This window comes from Toxotes jaculatrix, chromosome 1, assembly GCF_017976425.1.
Source record: "Toxotes jaculatrix isolate fToxJac2 chromosome 1, fToxJac2.pri, whole genome shotgun sequence".
In the NCBI taxonomy this organism is placed as follows: Eukaryota; Metazoa; Chordata; class Actinopteri; family Toxotidae; genus Toxotes; species Toxotes jaculatrix.
This window is the reverse complement of record NC_054394.1, coordinates 26,621,749-26,646,820: the sequence shown is the minus strand read 5'-3', so window position 1 is coordinate 26,646,820 and position 25,072 is coordinate 26,621,749. Positions and strand designations below refer to the sequence as shown.

The window sequence follows — 25,072 nt, the reverse complement described above, 5'->3', positions numbered from 1 at the left end:
CAGCAAAGAAAAATTTTTTTTTTTTTTTAATTGAAATAACTCTAAAACATTCTCACAACAGATTCATAATGTATATATATCTAGCAATGCTATACTACATTGGTATTTACCTGTCTGTACCATATGGCCTGCTCAATCCCTGCCTGACCTCTAGACTCCAGTGTTTGCTTGGAGTCTTCCTTTCCATGGTGGCCCCCTTCAGTCAGCTTCATTTTTAGCCCCTCAGCTTGCTGGGACTTCTGGTCCTCCACCTTTATGCTTCCAATGGATTTCAAGGAGGGCTCAGAGGGCGAGTCCCTGGATTTTCCTTGGGGCTGCGAAGTCTTTCCGAGGTCTGACTGACTAGGGGCTTTGGAGAGGCTTGGTGGCATTGGGCTCTTTTGTTTCCACTCCTCCTTCATGGAGGCTTCTCGTTCTTTTATGGCTACATCTGACTTCTTCTCAGCAGCACGATGTTGTTCAGCCATCTGTCGCTGCCGCTCCTCGTACTGTTGCCGGTAGGCTGGGTTGGTGTTCATTAAGTGGTTATGGTAGGCTTGATCGGGATGGTAAGCATATGGGGGGACATAAGCATACTGGTTGTAGTAAAGAGGTTGCATGTACATGTTGGATCGCTGTTGAATGACTGAGGGTTGCTGTTGCGGCTGCTGGCCAGGAGCACTGCTGTCAGGTTTGCGGTCTTCATGAACTTCAACCTTGACTTTCTCCTCACCTTGGTCCTGGTCATCATCCCTTTTGATCTTAACCTGACCTTCAGCCACTGGAGCGCCTGGATTGGGTCCACTGGGACTAGGGTTGACGTAGTTGGGTGAGTAATACGTCTCATAGCCGGCATAGTACGGGGAATCTTTGCTAGGTGTCTGGTTTGGAAAGAGTGCTTTTTTGACACTTTCCCTAATGGCTTGGTCCTCTGTCCTGACTTTTACACCTTCTAGTTTCCCTTCACCATCCTCACCAGCATCTGAAATGTCTGAATATGCTGGGCTATTAGTTTTGACTGAAGAATTGTCAGCACCATTCTGGTTCACGACATGAAGTGGCGTGAGGGGCTGCGGCATCCCACTACCATCTATCCGACTGGCTACACCAATGGAAGGGCTCGGGGCATTGTCAGAAAAGCTGTAAATCTTGTCAGCTTCAGCCTTGATACTGGCCAAGCGACTCTGATGAGGATCTGAGGAACCATTGAGGAGTCCTTCCCCCTTATTTCCTTGATCAGAAGGCTCAGGGTATGCAAGCTTTCCTTCCTCAAGTTTCCCTCCTTTTCCTGGAGGCTTGGGGCTGTCAGCCTCTTTCCCGCCATCTTTCTTCTTCTTGTCTTTCTTCTTCTTGTCTTTGGAGCTACTTGAGGCAGGATCTCCAATGGCAGGGGGTTTAGGCTGTGTGCCTTTCATTTGTGGACTCTTGGGGATACCTTGTATCATTGGGGTAAGCCCTGGGGAGGAATTTGGGTTTCCAGGAGGAAAAGAGTACATCTGCTGGGATGCTGTAGAGCCAGGGCCAATAGGCCGTGGTGACTTCATATTTTTCTGGGCCATTTTATCAGCCTTTGTGCCAGTCCCAGCCTTTTTGGACTTGTCTGATCCTCTTTTATCATCTATACCATCGTTACTGGCCTCATCAGTGAGGCATGGCCCATCCTCACACCCATCCATCGGTGTACCTCCCGTTTCTGGATCTGTCTCAGCAATTTTCTTTTTGCTCTGCTTTGAACCAAACTTGCCAGGAGATGGGGAAGGACTTTGAGCATCAAAGTTCCTGCCTTTTGGAGTAACTGAACGTGCTGGAGACAAGGATCCCTTCTGAGAGATAGATGCTCCATTACAGTTCCCTGGTTCAGGGTGGAGAGTTGAGTCCTCTCCATATTCACTGTCTCCATCTAAGTCCAACTTTATGTCATCATCATTGTGGGCACGGGCTTGGTGGTACTTGAGACCATTGATGTGCTTGTACTTCTTGTTGCAGTTAGGGTGTGGGCAGTCAATAAGAACTGGAGAGGGGCAGCTGCGATCAAGGGGAGGTGGAAGTGGCTCAGTCTTAATAGAAGGGATAGGCAGACCTGTTGGCCCCACCCCTCCACTGTTGGAGTTTGTCCGCATACGTTTGTTGCCTTTGGTGTCCTCTGAGCTGGAATTCGGTTCCATGTCTGAGGCTGGTTTGGTCTTGCGTTTTCCAGCAGAGGAAGGACTGGCCTTGATGTCCTCTGTGTTGCTGTTAGGCGGGGTGCGGCGCTCTGATGGCGTCTGGCTGCCCCTCCGGCCCTTACTGTTAGAGGCAGCACGTGTTTTGTTGTTGGTAGTGCCCTTGTTGTCTGATGAGTTGCTGTTCTCGTTGATAGGGGTGTTGCTGTTCGGCCTCATTCTCTTGCCTCGACCACGGCCATTCCTCATCTCCAGATCACTTGTAGGGGATTCGCAAAACCTGTAGCAGTGTAGAAAATCACATGTAAGAATTTGTGGTGTCACAGCATCAATGGTTGATTTCAATACAGATAATGGAAATGCCACGACTCATTAATTTTGAAATTACCATAGCTGTGGGGACTGAGTAGTACACTGGCAATAAGAACTATTTGCCCCACTTGGACATTTTCGTTTTTGTTAATTTAGCACATTAAATCGCTGTGGATATAATAGGCTTTGACAATAATCAACAGTCTTTCATGAAGAATGACAACACATTTCTACAACTGATGTCAATAGGAGCAAAGATAAAACAAAACTAAGTGTTTAAATGAAAAAAAAGGACAGGTTTGGAAATTGTAGTGCTCTCCAAAGGCCTTTTGTAAAATACCTATGCTTCTGAAGACATTATTGTTGACATCTATTCAAAATGTATGTACAGGATTTCTGTGGTTGGTAATACCCTTTCTAAAGCTGATTCGTTATACAGAGGGTTTGGGTATATTTTTACTAAGAATCTCACATATTCTGTTATTTACTGTATTGGCATGCCAAATAACATGCTACACTCCCACATTATCTCATGGGAAATTCATAAAACAGAAAATAATTCACAACAGTAATACCAGTGATGACAATGCTAGGGAGTTTAAATCCTTTTGAGTCCCAAACCCAAAATAAACAGCAAAGGCGATGATGGCAAGAATATGTACACAAATGTTCTGTCCCTGTCCTACGTAACAATCTGATATTTTGCGCACTATAAGTGAGTAAGCACTTTAGAGAAAGCCACGACTTTCCAAACGACGACGTAAACATCATTTGAAAAGACAGCAGTGAACATTCAAGCTGCTTTGTAATCAAAACATACATCCATTCAAATACTTAAAATAGCAGTTTGGCCTTATCTCTCCATAACAGTAATGTAATTATCTTTCTGCACAGCAGTGAAGGTTAGCAATCTGTGACAAAGAGAGACATGGGGCTGGTATGACTCACAGCTTCCTCTACAAGTCTCTCCAAACAATTTTAGCCCCAGCAGGGGATGTGAATACATCCGTAGTCTGACAGTGGTAGAGGAATTTAGACTCATTACAAGCCCAAGTTTATATTCAGTCCGTTGAAAGGTTTCTGAATTATTCATGGTGTGTCCCTAATGTAGTCGTGCTGCAAACTGTAAGACTATGTTGGTGCAAATACAGCCCAGCAAACCTCACTTACTGTGCAAACCTCACTTACTGAACATTATTGTGTTATACTGTGATACATTAGTGTGATACAGCCTCTCCTTGTTTTCCATTAGCACTGCTTTAATCTTGATTTTTTTTTTTCTATTGCACTTAACCGTGCATTTCAAATATAGATTTATATTTACATTTAGACACAGTGCTGGAGTTCTACATCAAAGCAAGTGCCTGGAAATATATTTTACCCAACCTGTGCATTTTGCATAACAAAGGCAAATATCCAGAAATTACAAACACCTTAAGCTCTTACCGCCCACATAACACTGATCTAAGAAATTGCAGCCTTTGTGATAGAGAATGTTATTCAGTGTTGAGGAAAAGCTATTAGTCCAATAACTGGATTCTGCAATCTGGCTTGTTAGAGTAGCTTTCTATTTCCACTACTACCTCCTGGGACGTCAGCTGTTTGCCAGTGAATCTTGTTTCCCCAGGCTTGAGATAAGGACTAACATGGACTTGGAAGGTCCAGCTGCACACAGGCAAGTTGGTGCATTCAGTTATATATCCTTTTGGCTGATTCTGCTGCAGCAGATTCATATCACACGGAATATGAAAAGGTTAAGAGACCGAGTGCAGCTCAGATAGAGAGACTGCATCAATGATTCATAGTAATCATGAATCTTTTCTTCCTCAACATTTACAACTACCATGTGTGACAGTAAATCCTTTGTAAAGTGCAAATAATATGCAAAATCTGTGCACGTAGCCTTAGATTTAACTACACCAAACAAGTGATATATCATTAACATAACAAGTGCAGATTAGATTATGCATATTTAAATATCACTGTGCCTCCCTGCATTCTGCAGTGAAAATAAAAAAGATCTCTTACCTGGGGGGAGCCCAGTCATGCCGTGTACAGTCCAACAGGGTGCCCACATATGTCTTGTTTCTCCAAGTAACATTGACCACCAGCATGCCTGTGAGACAAAGAATCATAGAGCTCATTTACTTTGTTAACTATGACAATAATGCAAATTACACAGGAAATAAAAATACAGTTCATTTACAGAACACAACAGAGAATGTTTTACAGTGAGATTCATATATAACTGTCTGCACAATGTGAGCATGAAGTGCTTCGTGTCTGCTGCATCCATATGTGTCGATCTTTGCTAAAGGGCGTCATATGCAAGACAATTATACAAGTCAAAGATCCTGTTTTAATCTTCTTCACACAGTAAAGCCGCAGGTGAAGGACTAACTGATATCCTCTAAATGACTTGGAACAGACTCAACTGCAGTCAGTATTGTAAAGCCTGTGTAAAATACTGGCAGAAGGTCTCACTAAGAATGATTATACCGAGGTTACCAGGGAATACTCACTCACAGAACACCCTCTCCATTTAAATAAGCCATCTCATAGCACAGGAGATCTCCCTGAAGGAGAATTATTTGGAGGCAAATATTATTTTGCAGTGCTCTGTCTCACTTTGCAGCCCAGAAATCTGCTACTTAGGGTATAATATGGATCTACTACTACAGCTTCTTGAAAACAAGCAACACGCTCCTGGGTGGTTGGTTTAACATTTCAATGGGAATGGTTCAGTTTGACAGTCTGTAACTGAGTGTGCAAGAAAAGCTCAGTGACTTCACTGGAATTGCTGCAATCTGTCACACTTAGAAGCTTATGTGTTGTCATTTGGCTAGTGTGAATTTGGTAGCACTCAGTGTGAGCTACACAATCTGACCTGTGCTGAGTGTGATACCTGACCTTGCATTTAAAATCTAAAATTAGTTCCAGACGATCACACGACTCTCTCTGTATGTTTCTCCTTAAGAAACCGCATAGTCTTCATTTGGCAACAGCTCGCATGCCATCGAAATGTCACGAGTATGCAGATTTGTACATTACGAAGCTAAACCCTGCACTTTGTACATTTAAGTGCAAAAAATACAAATCACGTTAATGCAAATAAAAAGGACGCCACCGAGTGCAGATCTTTTGCCCATAAATTCCAAAGTAAATCATCGACCAAACAGCTTCGGGGGATTAAGAGCAACGGCCGTGCGGAAAAAACACTGTGAATTTATTGCCCCCCACCATCCCCCTCACTCCCCCGGTGGTGACCTCAGCTTGCCACTTCAGCACTGCAGAGAAACTGGAGGCTGCAGTGAGCTAACTTATCTAATGGCACAGGAATGCTGGCTGGCAGCTTCCATCCCTCCAAGCATTTTATTAGCTTAGGAAACCTCTCTTGCTCACCCTATTTTCCCTCTCTCCTTCACCCTCATTTCCTCTTTTCAATGGTATAACCATCCCTGACTTACAATCTTTTTCCCTCCCACACACAAGTCACAGTTCAGACCTCATTTTTCTTTTGCTGCCTCTGGCATAGAGCAGCGAGTGTATAAGGTATTTATATATGTTTACAGGAACCTGCTGACACTTGGCCACAAGTCTCTTCCTTCACTTTAGGCCTAAAAACATGAGTGCTTGGTCAAGGCCAGATCCAACTGCAAATGTCGTTTGTGTGTGCGCAGGGTAGTGGAGAGGTCCTCGAGTTCAGATTTTCTGTCACATTAAAAGAACCCAGACCTTTTCTAAAACGCCTTCAACAGCCCGCCCCCCTAAGCTCTCCAAACACTCCAACACAAAATGGCTCTGGCAGCTGGTCGTGGCAGGATGTAAATCAAGGCAGGGGCAAATGAATGACTAGCCTTTCATGATGTGCTTTCTCTAGTGAGGGGTTTAGAAATGATATCATGAGTTGTTAAAAGTCTTTAGTGATTTTAAATTTGTTAGAAGGTCTCTTCACTACAGTAGCTGTGACACTGGATGAGCATGAAAGGGATTTTAGTATTAATGTTGAAAGTAGTACTCAAAACGTTTTACAAGAAACAGTTGAACATTTTGGGACATTTGTATATTTGCTATTTTTTCATCTGTCGATTAATTATGCCGGCGAAAGGTGAGGTACCCCCTTCACAGTTCACCTGTCTATCACAGGGCAACCGTTCATGGTCACATTCACACCTACAGCGAATGTTTTTTGTTTTTTTTCCTAGAGTCACCAATTAACCAACCCTGCATGTGTTTGGACTGTGGGAGGAAGCCGGGGGAAACCCAGAGGAAAGGGAGAACAAAAATCATGCAAACTCCACCCAGAAACGTCCCACTGCATGGCAGGTTCAAACCCAGAACCTGCTTGCTGTGAGGCAACAGTGCCAACCGCTGCACCATTGATACCACTCATATATATATATATATATATATATTTTTTTTTTTTAATCTCTGCCACAGTCTGACATCATGGAAGCTTTGTATTGGGTACACTTAGGAATTTCCCTGTATTTCCCTTAAGTACAACTCTCAGGTATCTGCCAGGAAAAATCAGCCCACAGCATAAAGCTGCAGACACTTTGCTTCCTAAAAGCGACAGCTGATGAGAAGAGGTGAACATACACTATAAACACGCTATGCTATGCAAAATGAAAACCAATTTGCAGATTTTAACAACACAGTTGTTTGTCCATCTATCGCTATTGGCTACACAATGTTTTATTGTTGGTGCAGGAGGTAAAAACAACTTATATAAATTTGTCTTTCAAGCATATAAACAAATTATATCAGTTTCTAAAAATGTACAGCTGAACTAAGGACATTATAATTATTATATTGCCGCTCTTTTCCACTGTGGCTTCCTGTTAACTGATCGAATTAATGGATAGGACATGCTGCCAGTGTTTGTGTTCTCTCTCCACTGGGGTCTGTTCGGGTCGACCACGTTTTGGATCGGGTCTAACAATCCCTTGGTCTGTTCTGGCTGAGTCCCACTTGGATTGGGTCTCTGTTCTGAAAGTTAATTTATGAAGGTCAGGGTCTGGTAGGTTTTCCACAAGTCTGTTTAAGAGCCTTATTTCCAAATTGAAATGTACTAAAATATACTGCTAGCATACATACAAATCCACCACCACTAATAAATATGATTCAGAAGATCTTGTAATACTTAACATTACAGGCCAATAGCTCAATTTTCACTTCATCAATTTCTTCGCTTCAAGCTCAGACTCTCTGACATGCCTTTTTGCAGACTCTTGCTGGCTGCTGTGTTGTTTTTTTGGCTTCCCTCTGGCCACCCTCCCATGCTGAAGCCAAGGAACTCTGTAATCCTGTCAGAGTAGCCCTTGGCCTCTGGGTCACCTCAGATCTTTGCCTCTAAGATACTTTGTGTGACTGTTAATGAAGCAGTTCCTTTGAAGTTATGTGGGACATCTCAAGGACATTCAAAGAAAATTGGAAGCATTTTAACTCAAATGGGAATGGTGCTAAAAAAAATTAAAATAGTTACTGACTCAAAATATTGCTGCAGTTCATGTTTAATTTATTTTAAAGTTTATGCTGTTTAAGGCTTTCAGTGTGTATGCGCTGTATTGGCTTACAGAAACGGAAAATGACAGGCCAAGTTATTATCTCATACTCCTCATCTCGGGGTGTAAGTGAAAAGGATTTTCATTGCTGACACATAGGAAGTTGCATCAGAGCTCTGAAATTAAATTTCCATGCCACACAGTTTAACTCTGAAAAGTCTGAGGTAAATACAGACTGCATTGCTCTAAACTAGCAGCCATAATGACAGATATTTAAGAATAATTTTACATCATTTTCCTCAATTCACACTGATTATTTTATGGAGATAATAATTCATTCTGAGCACAGCATCAGTTCTACCCTACTGCATTAGCAGTACCTTGTATAGTTTCTCTGCATTAAACCGCCATTATTGTGTTGGTACCGATTTGTTAAATGAAATATGTTTATTACTCAACCATTAGACTGTTTGGAAAAAAAAAGAAGAATGGTTGGCAGTTTAAAATGATGTGATGCTTTGGCTATGCTCACTTAAATGCTGCAGTGGCCCAAATCCAATTTTTTGGCCTCAGGGTTTCTCAGATCTGATTTTTTCAGAGAACTGTGAAGAAATCAAATCTGATTTATTTTTTTTTCATATCACATCCAGGCCACTTGCAAATGTGGTCCTAGATCTGATTCATATCCAGTCTGTGGCTATGCAGCCGCCGTCAAGACAGTCAGATTTGACATAAATCACAACACAGTGTTTTCACTGGACTGTTTAAGTCATAGAACTATGATAAAAATATGCTCAAGGATACACAAAAAGATCAAGATTAAGTTTCGGTGCTAAAAGCCATCTGAATTACTCTGTACACTTTCATCCTAGGAATAATTTTCAAGCCATCGAGACAAAGATGTCAAGCCAGCCTAAACATGGAAAGCCCTTGACAAAACAACCCAAACAAATTTCCCTGTGGCAGAAAGCAAATTACACAAGAAAGTGAGATGACTTTCCATGCATGATCATTTGTTTATACACAGGGAATTACATATTTTGTTTTTGTTTTGTTTGTGAGCCACGACTTCTCTGTTTACTCACTGGATCTGCTTCAGGAGATGAAACAGGCTGGAGTTCAAAGATCGAAAAATAAAACTTGCTCTTCGGAAGTGCAGTTCGTTTGGGGATTTGTTCGCTAGGGGAGTGTTGCTGCGAGGTGAAGGAAAGGGGTCGGAGTGATTTGGAGCAAACCCAGTACCCCCCACCCCTCCGCCCATTCCCCCTTTTGTGACAGCCTTATTAGGGTCACTCAGGAAAACTGAGTGAAGCCCACATTAATGAGAGGAATTGGCCTGTAATTTTACCACTCATTTCCTTTCAGTGCTGTCGAACAACAAATGGCAGCCCTCCTTAGGCGCCAAACTCCACTGCGTACTTGTGTAGGATTACTTGAACAAGAGGGTAACGTAAGGGGGGAAATTAAGTCTGGAGAAGGTTGTCTGCTGCATGGGTGACTGCCCCCCTTCGGCCCTCAAACTCCCCTCCTCCCTCCTTAACACATTTCATTAGGCCAAAAATATCAGGTCCTCCACTGCTGGTGAGGGCCATGGGTTCACTGGCTGACCTCTGCTCTGCTCCAGCTCAACAGGAATTCAGTGGGGTTAATGGCATTTTCACTGACTGACCCTGTCAAAATGCCTTTTGTTATCTTTGAAAACGGCAGATCACTTCTGTGTAATGACCGAGTGAGACATTATATGACTGTTCTCACAGATATCAAATTAAAAGGTTTCTATTCGTCTTTAAATATTTCCGATATTTTGGAGTAAAAGCAGGCTTGGAAAAAAAACAATTATGTGAACAATTAACAGCGCATTATCATCTTTTTTACAAAGTCAGATGCTAATGTAGTTATTGACAGATTTTACAACCCTTGTTGTATCCTGCTGGAAAACAGCTCTTTTCCCATCCCCATTTTCTCTGCTCTAAAAGCACCACTCATCAAGGTTGCATGCAGACAAGAAAGTGAGAACAATGAGAAAAATAGTGTCAGTATTCATTATGGAGAGAAGATAAAAGATAGCCGGGTGCTGCCACGAGCAATAACTGTAACATTGATAAATGAAGCGTTTGAGCATTCAAGTGTCTGAGCATGTTTCCAACAGTCCATTTTAAGAGCGTTTCTGCACTCATGGTGCATAAAATGAAGCCGAGCTTGTCCGGTTATGTCAGCGTCCTGACTGACCTTATCCGAAATCCTGGCCAGACAGGAATTTAGTACGAATTGTACGAGCCACTAATAACACCGGAGTGGTTACATAGTGGAATGTACTATTTGTAGTATTTTAAGTACCGTGTTGATTTACAAGTAACAGTGAAACTTATAATGCTAAAACGATAAGTTGATTAACTAATTAGTTGATCAACATAAGTTTGACCAGCAACTGTTTTTATTTACAGAGTGACTAAACCCTAAAATCCTGCTAAAACACTCTCTCTCTACGTCGCCATGTGGTCTCATGCCGACGTAGTGTGAGAAACTGACCACCGCTCAGTGTGGATGGATGGTGATGTAGTGTTAGTTGGAGTTAGCCAGAAACACAGGGAGTATGGTGGAGCGATGACAGTCTCTCGGAGCACATTTATAGTCTTTGAGAGAGAGAGAGTGTCACTTTGTAGGTACCTGTGTTATAGCTGGGACTCCACTATGAGAGGCACTGCGGTGTGTGTCTCTGTGTCAGTGCATACCCATAACCCTGTGGTTTATGATGATTAACATTACTGTTCGTCGGCCCTTAATATCTTTCAATGCTTGGAATGCAGCACAGTTACTGGAGGACCTGCGTGTGGTGTTTCCTGCCACTGAAGGAATAAATCGTGCATCTAAATGTGTGGTTCATGTACAATGTTGTTTTCCCACCTGCATTTATCAGGTTTGCTGATGCTACTGATACCAGCCATGTGTGAGAGACGCAAACTAGAGCTAAAGTTAGCCAGTGCTGCGCTTTGCGTGCTTGACACATGGTAGCTGACAAGCAACACACACTTAGAGATAGATGATGGATGCATTATATACACTGGATACTGGACTCAAACACAACACCCACTGACTTTAATGAAAAGTGCTCGTCTGGTGCATGAGAACGAAAAACGTTTTCTAGCTTCCACGTTTGCTTCCGTGTTGTGCAGCTTGCTGCACATGTGCTATAGTGTTTCCCCGCTGGCCCCTGTCTGAGCAGCTCGTAGATGATGATGCAATGGTTACACCATATCCACACAGACACACACACATATATACACACACACACACACAGCCACCAGCAGTTACTTCAGTCGAACATTCTGCTGCTATAGAAACCACTGCTGCATCTGCCATTTTGTGACCAAGCAAATACTGACAGAAAAATTTTATCTACTCCCCAAATTACCTCAGCTGTTTTGAGATTGTTGTATTTGTTAGTGTTAAGGATCAGTTCACCGCTAACCAAGCTAGCCCTTACACTAGCTGTCCAAGGCTAATATGTTGCTAATACCACATTCTCAGCAAGTGTTTTAATTCTTGGGCTACCTGTTCTGTATTTTACTCTTACTCTATATTATTATTTTTATTATTATCGATTTTTATAAATTTCTCGTTTTATCTTTATTCTTACCATTGTGAGAATAAAGATAATTGGGAGTGTTCAGCTCACTGCACAGCTGTGCACATAGTTAGGGAAAAAACGGTAAATTGCGATTGCTACTTTTAACCATTTCCTGACATTTTAATGCAAAATGATTAATCTATTAATCTAGAAAAATATATTGGCAGAGTACTTCATAATAAAAAATACTCAATTAGTTGCACCCCGGTGACACTGAGGTTTACCAATAACCAGAAAATGAGACAAGGGTATGGTCGATGATTTTATTTTTGAATTTTAGGGCATTCGAGTGAGCGCTATCTGAAAAGTTCAGGCTGCATCCCGGTTCATAAGAGGTAAATGTGCAAAGTCACTCTCACTGACAAGAATAACAGCCTGTGAGAAGGTCAATTCTCTCATACCACTGAGAGGCAAAGGAAGGGAGCATTAGTATGCTTTCCACATCGAAGCAGCATTATCAGCCGTATGCAGCAGCTTCTCCCTCCACAAAATCAGTACATGTTTACTCTTACAGTGGGAGTAGATCACAAAGCAGCAGCCATGCATGTAATGGCCTAAAAATAAATATTTGACATCTCAACCAACTTTACTTGCATTTATTACTGTAAGAAATTTGTAGTGAGGCAAGGAGCCATTTCCTTAAATGTCACCTGAGTAAATCTGCAATCTCTCTGTTAAAACAAACCCTGTGGTGTTTTTCCTTAAAGAAGATGGTGCTGAGATTATGAGACAAGTCTGCCAAAGGCGCATTACTCAAGCTCTCGTTGACGTGTATATAGCAAACATGATATCTTATGACAACCACTGGCAAAGCTTACAGTTCCTCCAGGCATATGATTTACGTTTCAAAACCATTTAAGCGCTTGAAAAAAAATGTAGTTTTTGGCCAGTATGAATAAGAACCAAGTTTCTCTTAGGAGATTTTATTCACTCAGGTGCCATCTTGGTAACACCGCCCGGGGACAACATTTGTAACTGTCAGGACAAGCCTCCTGCCGTAAAGAATGGTGATACATCTATATCTTAGGTTCCTTACAGGGTTTTATTTCAACCACATGTTTAGGAGCCCTGGTGAATTCTTTAGAACATGGGAGTGTTCACTGGCGGCTTCCACTCATGCACACTGAACACTGATGAGGGTAAAGATTGGCTTGGTAGGGTGGAAAGTAAATGTGGCTAAGGAACTGGCAAATGAAAATCCACAGAGTGCGAGCTGGAGAAAGACGGAGGCATATCACTCTTTGTTCTTTTCTTTGCGAAATGTCCTCCGCTGTTATCAGAAGTTGGTCCTTTGTGATTGATTTTTCACTCCATCTTCTTCTTGATCATTGGCCTGGCAGAGAGCTACAGGCCTCCTGACAATGCTCGCTCTTATTTCAAGGACAGTTTCTATGGCAAGTTCACAGAGAGCAGCCACCGCTCGCCTTTGTAAAAACATTTCAATGAGGCCACTGACAGGTGGTCTCCAAAAGAGCAAGGAAGCATAGCTGGCAAGTGAGCTACAGACCCAAGTGCTCCTTTCATACAATATTCCCCTTCTCAACTCCATGACAGGCTTGGAGAAATAAAGAAAAAAGAAAAAAAAAAAAACATCTCTCAAATGTTTATACAGGAATATCCGTTTCACACTGACCTCTCCTCTATTCAGATGTCTAACAGCTTTTAACTCCTGTGCTAAAGCCAATTCTCGCAATGCTACAATGATGTAATGTGTGTTGCATAAATAATCCATGAGACAAACATTTATCACAAACAGCCTGTATTATTTATCTATTAGGGAGCTTAAGAAGCTGTGGGACCTGCTTGGGGAATAGCCTGCTGTGTACAGTAGGGTCGTGTGTATGAGGCTGGGGTGGGGGGGGGGGGGGGCGCTACTGGCATGGAGCTGCAGTGTTTGGCCAAAGGGGCCCCCTCTGTGTTCCCTCTACCCTGGAGCAGGAGCCAAGGCGTTCTGGGCTGTGTTTCAAGAGCAATAAACTTCTCCAGCATTTTAGAGATGACATTTGGAGGTATCAGCATGCTAAGCCTGGGAGGGGTTGGCCCATCGCTCTGCCGACACGACCCTGGGAGCTGCCACTGCCTTGTCTGCGCTGAGGGGATTTGTGTCAGTGCCGGGCCTTAAAATACCACAGCTCAGCCCCCCACCCCTCCTTACTTCTGTCTATGCTCCACTCACTCCTAAACTGACTGAGTGACACTGACTCACTTTCCCTCACCTCATATTATCCTTTTTTTTTTTCCTCCTACACCGAACTAAATGCATTAAAATTGTACGCTTTTTAAATTGCAAAAGGTTATTTTGTTCATTCAGCAATCCACATATACAGACCACTTTCCCATCCACTTGAATAGGAAAGTGGTCTCAGACTTCTGGACCCCACTGTACAGTCAGGCTGCTAATTAAATCCTGCCATTACGAAGATTCGGCTGAAAGGGCTGCTACATCTGTGCTCAGATTACACAGGATGAAAAATTTATGCGGCCTCATCAGCCAAGATTCTTGTCAGCTCTGACCAAAGGTGCAGCTTCTGTGATCGCATTTTGTTGGGTGTCGCTTGCTTCCTCCTCATCTGTTTCTTTCCCTGGCACTCAGCGAGTCGGGTGAGGCACAGACAATTACTGGGAGCCTGTTGTTCATTTACTCCCACAAGGCCGAAAGGCGGAGGTGATGAAGCAGCTGTTGGTTGGCATGCTAAATGAAACGCGCACACACGCAGTGCATGCCTAAACAGCTCTATATGAGACTTGTCATGCAGAGAAGAGGGGGACTGCTCAACTTCAATGCTAATCAGGATGCCTCTGCTATGTCTTTGGGGCCTGTGTTTGTTTCTCTTCCCTGGTACTCTGCCTGGATTTGCTTGATTTCCTCATTTGGTTCTCATTTGTTCAGTTGCCCCACAATGAGAGAAGCCTGCTCTCATAGGTCTCTTAGGGAAAAACGGCAGAATGGCAGTGCAGTTTGATGTGAGCGGCATCTGTGTCTCTTTCATTTTAAGACTAGCCAGTGGGTTGTTAGGGGCTTTAACCATTAAAATGATGTAGAAGGAATACACATCTTTGTGTTGTTTAATGTAGTGTGCAAAATCCAATACAACAGAGGCCATTGAGAAATGCCTCCTTAGAAACCCAGTCCATATTCACTCCTGTCTCCCGCTACACTGATGGCTGTATAAAACATAAAACTGTATATAAAACTGACGACTGCATTTCTAGTAAAGATTTCTAGTCACAGCAGCCTTTCACTTTAAACACAACACCGTAGCTCATCTTTTCAGCAATTAGCAAGCTGTGATATCTTCAAACAGCATAATAAATTCATAAAAGACAGAAAGCCAAACAAAGAATAAAGGTGTATCTCAACACAATGTGAGACACAACTGAGGGCCACTTCATAGTTGCAGTTATCAAATATATCTCTTCACCCTTTATCGCATGATTTTCTGCCCTGGCTGTGTCTACTTGATACAGGTTTTGTCTGAGATAAAAGACAAAAAAAAACAGGCTTCAAAGAGAGCAAAGGGGGTTGGATTCTGGAAACCCTGCTGGTCTCTACAGCTCCGATGGCCATAACAACCTGTACACTACACCTGCAGAGCGCCCCCCCCACCAAAACACACACACACACGCCCCTACCTTTCCTCTCCACCATACCACTTTTAAAACCACTCAAAAGCTCCCACCAGCCTCCACCCCGCTGAGCCAGATAGAGTAGAATCAGAAGAAAACACAGCTCCATCAGGCCAAACCACTACCTCTTTCAGCCAAAATAGCAGCTTAGAGAGACTGAGTGCAGGCAAAGGACAGACTTGGATGGTGAAAGGGAAGGGGGCAGGGCGAGGGGGAGGGTCAATCACTCTGTGGGAGGCAGAGAATGAGGGAGCACAAACATAGTACTGGTGTTGGCTCTGAGCCATGTTTGTGTCACTAACAGAAGTAGCCTTGTCTATCTCCCCCCCCTCCCGCCCCAACCCCTCGCCTTGCACTCGCTCTCTCCCAGTTTGCTTGGAAACAGAGTCAAGGGGTGACTGGGTGGATGCTTGGTAACAGAAAAGAGCTGCAACAGAGAGGAGAACAGGGGTGAATCAGACACAGCCCAGGGCTGAGCAAAAATCAAAAAGGGTTGGGAGGGGGGTGGGGGTGCCACTCAATAGCAGGGACTGTGCTTTGGGAATGTTGATGAGGCAGGGACCTTTTCTGTTCAGTTCCTCCAAGTGAACCAACAAGCAGCACTGTGGATGTGTGGGCGATTTGTACTCAGCATGCCCGCAGAGCGACTGAGCGTGAGCTGCTTTGAAGATTAGGTGTTTGCATTATTTCACATGCACAACAGAAAAAGAGGGCAGTTTTTCAGACCCAGCAGAACCTGATAGCGCGAGTGATACATCTTAAAATTAAGCAAGCTGAATGCGGTTTCGATCAAAGGGAGGAAAACCGAGAGGGTCTAAGATTTCACTCGGACTGCGCTGCAGGAAAGAAGCCAACTCTATTCCCAACTGGCAGGCTTGCAAAAAAAAAAAAAAAAAGTGCTTTGTGTTATAAGGCATGTTGTTGTTCAGAGCAGATATCTCTGTGCAACAAACCCCCGTCTGCATACTCCCGAGGAAAAAAATAAAAACAAATCAAGGCCACCTAAGAACTGCCTGCCAACTACTACTCTTGTTGGCAATATTATGCAGCATGTGTGCTGTTAAAGCACACATTAGTACCATCACCAGCTCCTGAGGCAGTCAGGGCATATCCAATTACATTTTAACAGGCAAAATATGTATGATAATGACAGCAAGATGATGATTTTTTTTTAAACGACAGAGACTTCACTCGAAAAACCAATATCTCTTTGATGTCTTAATGGAATCACACAGGCTATGTAAATAAAATAAAATGAAAAAAAAAAAAAAACAGCAACCCCATATGTGTGATGCTTTTTTTTTTTTTCTGCCAACATCCAGGACTCATTTGTCTCACAGGGAAGAGATTTCCCGAAAAAGCATGTTAAACCACTTCACTCACCGTCCTCGGTTTCCTGCCACACAATGCCTTCGAGATTGACACTGGTACCAGGCTCGCAGGGCCCCAAGCACTCAGGTTCGGTAGCCAGGGCCACATCGGATGTGTTCACTGCCACCGAGCGTGTACGCACCATTATCTGCTCACACGGTGAGGCAATCTCACTGTTGCCCACTGTGGCCAGGAGGTGGAGGGGGGGAGGGGCTGGCGTGGAGACAGGAGATTCCATCTGTGAAGAAAGAAGTGGGGGTTGAGAGAGAAAGAAACACATGAGACACTTCAGAACCACTGTATAAACATGTACCGAGCAGATGTTGAGATACAGCCAACGGATGCTAGAATGAGAGGAAGTGAAAAAAGCGCTGAGCGCATGAAAGACATTCTGGTATTTCAGTGGTCTTTAAAAAGGGTGATGCAGCAGTTAGTGTTTTAAGCTTGCCACTTTGTCTTTGCTCAACCTTAGAGGTGATTAGCAGACAGGGATAGCCGGGAGGGACATGTGAACCGCTCTGACGGTCTCTGTGGAAGGACAGAATTAGTTATGCAGGGTGGGTCAAACAATTCCTCCCCCAACTTTCTTCCCTCGCACACAGCTGAGCGAGATCCATGACACCAAATTATCTCACAGACTGATCACTCATTAATTCCCTCAATTAAAGAGCTAGTTGTGGCAGGGAGCAGGCTGCTGAGGGTCAGTAATTGATTCCACCTGTTCTGACACACTGTGACAGCAATGAAGAGAAAGTGGGCCTACGTGGAAAAACGAAAATGAAAAGGACAGGAAGGGAGGGAGACGAGGAGAGCAAAGTGAGGGGAAGCGCGAGAGAGAACAGGAGGTAGAAAAGCGTGTAGGCGGAAAAGAGAGAGAGAGGAAGACTGATGGTGATTTAAGGGCCACAGTGACACCAGGCTTAGTGCTCTTTATTCAAGGCAGTCGACATAAAAGCGCTCCAAGTCATTAGCACTGAACTGCGGGAGGAATGCCACGATGCAGCCAACACCACACATTTATTAATTGGGCATAAACCACTCAGTGCTCGGGAATATGCTGCCAATTCCGGATCCAATTAGACTTAGAAGACAAAATAACAATTGACACGTTGGATTATAAGCCTGTACAACCTTTAAATAATTGTTCTAATCTACGTACTGCTCCAAAGTATAATGTGGAGAACTAAAACTGCTTATCACTGCAGATATCGAAGTCGCAGCTTAATTTTGATTCATCTAGGGATGGAAATGTAGGCCTGTCGCTAGGCTGGTACATCCATCACTGAGTTCCAAACTGAAATTTCTCAACTATTAGCACAGTAGCTTTTTATGCACAGAGAATCACTCCTAAGGATTTTGCTGATCCCCTGACTTGTTTTTTTCCTTATACTGAGAAATACCTCAACATCAAATTTTATATTCGTGGTTCCCAGATGACGAAACCAACTTTTGATCTGTCCAGCACTCACTTTTGACCAAATACCTACAAAGCTAATTACATTCCCAACAGTCTCAGCTGTATTCAGTGCTAATTAACAAATGTTCTCCACAAATCACCATGGTGACATGTTACTGCTAAATTTAAATTATATTTTTTCCTGCTTTTCCTTCTTTTTTTGCCAGGAATCCATCCAGTGTTTTGGGATTTCACGATTGCAAGACTCAAAGTCACCTTTCGCAAGCAGGCTTAGCAAAGCCTTGCTATAAATAATTTAAAAAATAAAAACATGACCTATATATGTGTTGTTATTCTCATTACATCTTGTTCAAGGTGGAAAAACATTTTTGATGGTATATTAACTAACGATTATTTGAGATTAATAAAAATGCTATAATTGATCATGATTAATAAAACTAATCATTTGAAAGTATTAGCACCATAAATTATTCCATGTGAGACGTTTCAGATCAATCACTGAATGGGAAATCTCAATCACTGATGGACTGAGTGCTTCGAAAACCAAACATCAGTCCCTGGTGAAATTTAATATTAGCTCAAGACTTGTCATCACAGAAGCTTCATATTTCATGGTTTACTGAAATGAGCGTGGATAGCCCATTTCTCCCGGTGCTCAGAGGAAGAGCAAATTAATGTGTGCAGAGAGCAACAGAGAGTCAGGCCTAACGACATCGTAATCACCGTCTGTCAGTTTCTGATGCATGATGTGGCCAAGCTGCAGGCTGGCTGAGTGAATGAGACAGGACAGGTAATCACCCGAGCTGTCACCACACACTGTTCCTGGGCCTTATGGAGACACAGAGGGCTGCAGACAAGACCACACAACCGGCCCTCCTTCAGAGTGACAGCAAACGGTGAGAGGTGCAAACAGGCTCATGCAGAGCCTCCTCTAAATTGACTCGACTCTTCAAACTGTTTGTGTCGACATTTTGGGAACTGACATTTTGGGTATTTTTGTGGCCAAGATTCGGTGACAGAGTAATGGCCTGAAAATAACCTCCCTTTACACAATAAAATCCTGGAGGAATCCTAAGCTGATTTTTATTACACTCACATTATCAATTACCTTCTTTCTTTTGTGCTTATTAAACTAAGGGACCCACGTTTTTAAGTGCTCACAGTGGGTTGTTGCCTCTGTTGAGCTACCTTTTGCCTTGTTGTCTTTTGCTGAAAGTTGTTAAGCCGGAGACCTCCGGAGATCCTCCGGAGATCCTCCTCAGATTTGTTTCCTTTTTTTTAACAAACTACAAACAACAAAACCAGCCAGCCTTCAACTTCTTTCCTTCAGCTAGTACTATTTTCTTTCACTCAGACAACTGCACATTTTAGCCTAGACCAGAACTGCAAATAAAGATGATTTTGATTACAGATTCATCTGTAGACCATTTTCGTCAATAAAAACACAGGTTGAGGTCGATCAACAATTTCAATTAACAGTTGCTCTTGCCTACACACTGCCAAAGAACCAACTGTCCGTCCTTCTCAGAACAAAATACATTTGTGATAACCTTGTGATAAGCAGTAAACTTCAATTTAAAATGACAGGAGGCTAATAACACTTGGATGAATTAAGGAAAAATGACAGGTTAGGTGTGAAGGTAAAGTTCAAGGATTCCTCTGGTTTGCAAGGGTCTTAATTTAAGAAGATTTTTTCCCTCTAATTGTTGTTTTTAAAACACTGAACACTGGTGATTCCCAGAACATTTCCATCCTATATTCCTGGGGTTAATCATTTTTAGTAATCAAATCATTTGAATGAATTTCACAGCGCTGTCTTAAATTTCCAGATTGACTATGACCATGTCTGGTTGAGTTTTAACTTTATTTTTCCACTTAATTCTTGTTACCAAGCAAGGAATTATTTTGTTTCAGTTGTCACAAATAAAAGTGACAAGCCAGACTAGTGCCACTCCACGACAAAGGCACCATTTACTATGTAATGGTATAAACTAATTAGAAAATAATCAAAATGGAAATGGGACCAGTTTACAAAGTGCATGAACAATGCCGCTCCATGTCCAAGTTCTATCAATGGATTGGGTGAACAAAAGGACTTTTTCTCTAGGGCTGCAGAATGTGAACCCACATAGTGAAATGCCAGACGTTGTGTCCGGGGGTTCAAAAAACCACATGCGACTGAGCTACACAACTTGTCAGATTACACAAGGCTCTGCCCGACACTCAGCCGATGCCAAATTCTAAGATTTCTTCCCTCATTGCAAGACTTTACAGACAGATTTTGAAATCTCCCCCAAAACCACAATGATTGACTGTCACGCAAACCTTTTCTTAACTAAAACCCCATGCCAGCTCCTCGAGAAAGCCACACTGGCAAGAGTATTGTTTAACTGTTGGACAAAAAATTCCTCTGAATCTTGGACTGGTGTTGAGCATAACTTACAGTGCTGACACAGGGGGAACTCTGCCTGGATTTCCAGTGATCACACAATAATTTGCCCGTGGCAGACGGACGCGTGCTGCACTTTTTACTGGACACATTAACTTCAGCTTTAACTTGTTTATTAGAGTTAGGATTAAGAAACTGAGCACTGAGCTTGGGTGAGGATTAAGAAAGGATTACACTGTAGTGTCATACTGAGACACCTGTCTAGGCTAAATGCATGTGGGCGGTGTGGGGCTTGAATACAGTTGACCAAATTAAGCTTTGAATCTTTTATTGTACAGTATACTCAAGTCAGGAATACGAGTGCCTTAACTGGACTTTCAAAAATTAACAGAATACGAAGAAGTAACAGTTCTAATGTTATGTCAAAGACATCTATGTGTTGTGTTGCAAACATATCTACTGAAGTTAGCATGCTAACCAGCTAGCCACAGCCAGTCCCTGCCTCGTAATACCACTTTGTACCTCATGAGGCGATAGTGAGTCACTGTAGCGGTAATCTCCAAAGAAGTTCTCTGGAAAGAACCATATAATTTGCCTCCAATTCCAGCTTCCAATTATTTATTACAACATGAGCTGGCACAACGTTGATATATTTATTCAGAGGATAGCAGGTGAGCATGACGCAAAATGTGTACAATAATAAAAATGAATAAATAATAAATTAATGAGTGATAAATATTCAAATGGGTTTAAATGGGGCAGTTTCTTTTATGGAAATTTCTCTGGTAATCAATAATAAACCCCACATAACTAACAGAACAAACTAATATTATAGTCCCAAACAGTACCAAAGCACTGAACCAGGAGACTTTCACCTGTAAAATAAAGCATACACAGTTTGTTTTGTAAATTCATTTGATCTGGTAGAATTTGTTCACTGCACAAATACTGAGCAGTGAAAAACAAAATCACGTGATCTTGTGATGTGTGACACAGATATTATTGTTTGTAAAATTGTTATAGGCAGAAAGCCAACATTCAATCTTATAAATGGACCAAAGTAATATCACTTTCATGTACAAACCACATGTTGAACACGGGATTATGAATTTATGTTCTGGTCATGGTTTAGCCATTCATTCGAGACTACTGTTACAGGTCTCAGAGAATTGTGCACACAGCCGTGGTTCAATACACATCACTGCTAAACCATAGAATTGAGTTTTTTTCTTGTGCTTCTTCTGCATTAGCGCCTGTAATAAAATAAACACCATGAGCAGTTTCTCCACAGCCTTACTTGATTGTTTGCCCCCGCTCATGCCATTTGTGTTTATCTTGCACTTTTTTAAAGTCCTGTTTGGTAATCGGTTACAATGCTGTTTAAAGACAGATACCCATGTCTGATACAATTCTGTGTTCACCCTTTCAGACCTGTATTTAACCCTAGCTGGAGGTAATGTAGGATTCTGAAGTCAGGTCAGATAACACACACCAGGTCAGTCGGATTGACCCCAGATGTGGGTTTATCGTCTCTGTGTCTGACCATGAAGTGTAAATAATTCACAACCATAATGCAGGTAAGCTACCTTGAAAGCAATGGAGCATGTCATTGACTCAAGCTGCCTGTTAACATACTTCTGTTGTATTGAGAAGTGAGAATGCACATAAATTCATTGGTATCACTTTGTTTTGAGAATGAACTTTTTATAAATGGTTTATGACACATTATAATGTAGTTGCATGCATCATGTACATGGACATTTTTAAAGTGTTTATTATTTTTAAGTATTTTTAAGTATTTTAAGGATTTGTCAACAATTTAACTTCTCTTATGAGGACGTATTTTATATATATTATTACAACTGTGTTTTACTACACTGTCATTATCTGTTTAAACAACAGCCTCCAGTTATGGGAGCCCTCAGGAGGAGTTACAAATAATTACTAAACATTAATCTCTCCATCCAACTACTTTATTGTGTGATACACATCGTTTATTAAATGTTTATGTGCTCCCTGTAAATATGAAATAGGGGAATTAAAGTGCAGTGTGTGCCCTATGTTATTGTGATGTGGAACTGAAATGATAAGTCAATTAATCGATTAGTTCATTGAGTTCATGCGCCAGCATTTTGACAATCAAATAATTGTTGGAGTCATTTATTTAGTTAAAATTCCAAAACTTTTCACGTTTCCACTCCTGCAATGTAAGGATTTTCTGTTCTTTTCTGTTTTCATCTTTGACAGGATAACTGATAATGAAAATGACTGTTAGCTGCAGCCTTGTGGTGAATGTTGTCAAACAGTAAAAGTCACAAAATCAAAAACAACACACTGAGAATCGTTTGGCAATCAAATCAAAGTGTAATCAAAAGGTGATGGTGTGTAGAGTTTTCCAACCCCAGTCTGAAAAGACTATAATTGATTTAAACCGGCACCAGTTGATTGAGTAACCATTGAACAGTATAGATTTCCCAGTTTGATAAAGCATGGGAAATTCAACACCATTTTCAACATCAAAAGAGAGAAAACATCGGTCTTGAAAAGAGAAAATCTAATTCTTCCTGACACAAAGGTGCATAATTACATAAAAAAGGATTCCTTCCAGAAGTGCTATTAGTTGGCCGAGTTCAGTGTTCCCGCTTCAATATGTAATTCTTTTTTACTCCAGGGGAAAAGCCTGTGAACATCTTTGGTGAGTTACGCAGGTCAGAGGCCAGCGGAGATTACGCTTCTTGCTGGCTCTGGTCGGTGCCTCTTTCAGCACCACTGACACCCAGTTAAGAAATGTTAGAGAAAAAAAAAAAAAAGAGCTGAGACCCTTTATTTGGCTGTCATACAAACAATATGGGCACTGGTAATCTTGCTGAATCCACATAACGAATTTAAGAACAGCAGCATTTAAATTCTAACCAGTCGAGACAATTGCAACGCACAGTCTCGTTATCAGCGTACAATCACATCACTGGGTAGCTTTTAAAGTGAGCTGCATTATTGAGGGCACTGAAGTAACATGGTTATTAGCATAAAGCTACAATTGAAAACAAATGCACAAGCCTCATCTAATTTGATTACAAAAATGTTCAAATCTGCCAAGGGACATGAAAAAACAAAAAAACACATAAAATGACTGGATTTCCTTTGAAGTCCTGAAAGCCCACTCGACTGTTTTCAAACACTGCACAATGGCCTAATTCCTTTACTAAAACCACACTGTCATTCTCTTTGAAGCTCAGAATAATCACAGAAACTGAAAGAGAAAACACAAACAGGAACACCTGACATCTATTGTAGACCACCAGCTGGCAAAAGGCGCTCAGTTTCTAGGCAACTCTTCTCAGTTGCTAATTGTGCTTTCAGGAAAGCATAACCACACATTAATAATACAGAGGGGAAACTGAGCTGTGATGAAGTCGGTCACCCGTGGCCTACAATCTCTTAATGAGTAAGCCAGATTTCTCTATAACTCTAAAACAGTTATTGTCAGACAAAGAACTTGTTTGCCATATGACTCCTTAACATTACAATTTTTCATATGGCAGACTATGGGATTTAAAATGAAGATAGTTTTAAGGTAATACATATCTGTATTTTATCTCAAAAGCCTCAAAAAAAACAAACAAAAAAAAACAAAAACAACAACCTTTACACAACATCTCATTTTTAAATGTCTCCAGGAAATACTGATTAGTATTTGCCCACGTTTTGACACTTAACTTCACAGCTCGTTTTTTATGATACAACACAACCTCCAGGTTCGGAAATAGAAAAGATAAGAGAAAGAGACATAAACATGAAAAACTTCTGTAAAAGCAGCAGCCTCATATGCAGCACAGAGTAAACTTTCATTTCACAATCTGTGGCAATAGCTGTGAATTACAGCCTAACAGTTACAAAGACAAGTAATGCTTTCACATTTGCTGTAAATTTCTGTAGTAATCAAATGTGATATATTTTTTTTTCAGTGACACATTATATAGCTGTATGCCGCAAATCAGAGCCACTGTTCTACCAAGGCCTTTGACTATACCAAAGCAAAAAGGTACACAAAGCTGTTTCAAAGAGAAACCTCTTCAGAGAGCATGAGAAGCTTTACCTGTGGAGACATCTGCACTCCCAGATGAAAGGACAACAAACATTAGTCAAGAGACAACTCCTACAGCTACCAGCAACATGATGGGAAGTAAAAGTGATATAAAAAGACAGAAGGCACAGGGGACCGCAGGGTAGAGGACTGAGCCAAGAGAAGTGGAGCTTACCAATTTGCTCACTTATGAAGCAGTGGCCTAATTTTCCTATTAAAGCAAAGTCACACAGAGGAAAAACTCCTCTCCGTTTACTACTACTACTTCTCCTGCTACGACTACTATCAAACAGCTAAAGCAAATCTAGACCAATATTTAGTAAAACCGGGGGTTTGTTTAAACCCCCTCTGACTCCTTGTATATTTTGTGCTGCTGGCAAAGTCGCTGCGTCCCCAGATTTTCGTAATAAACTCTGTGAGGAAAATATAAAAACTGCAAAAATAAAACCCAAGCAATAAAAATCCTGAATTTGCTTTTAATGCTTTTTGTGTGAATGGTAAAAATTCTCAAGTGTTAAAGAGCAACTTAACACCTTGTTTTAGCTTGAGCATGCCCCCCCCCCCTTTAGATATTTACCACGATCACGTCCTAGTTT

At 41.8% G+C, this 25,072-nt stretch overlaps 1 protein-coding gene across 2 annotated transcripts in view; it reads right to left on the bottom strand.

Annotated features, from left to right (window-relative positions):
• LOC121183196 (zinc finger protein 609-like) overlaps positions 1-25,072 on the bottom strand; it is a 69,952-nt gene that overhangs the window by 6,010 nt on the left and 38,870 nt on the right. For both annotated transcript variants that reach the window (XM_041040139.1, XM_041040148.1), the window contains exons 3-5: positions 16,599-16,824; positions 4,482-4,569; positions 111-2,421 (exon numbers count right to left, since the gene is read on the bottom strand). In XM_041040139.1, the coding sequence (XP_040896073.1) occupies positions 111-2,421; positions 4,482-4,569; positions 16,599-16,824 (2,625 nt within the window). The remainder of the gene's footprint in view (positions 1-110; positions 2,422-4,481; positions 4,570-16,598; positions 16,825-25,072) is intronic.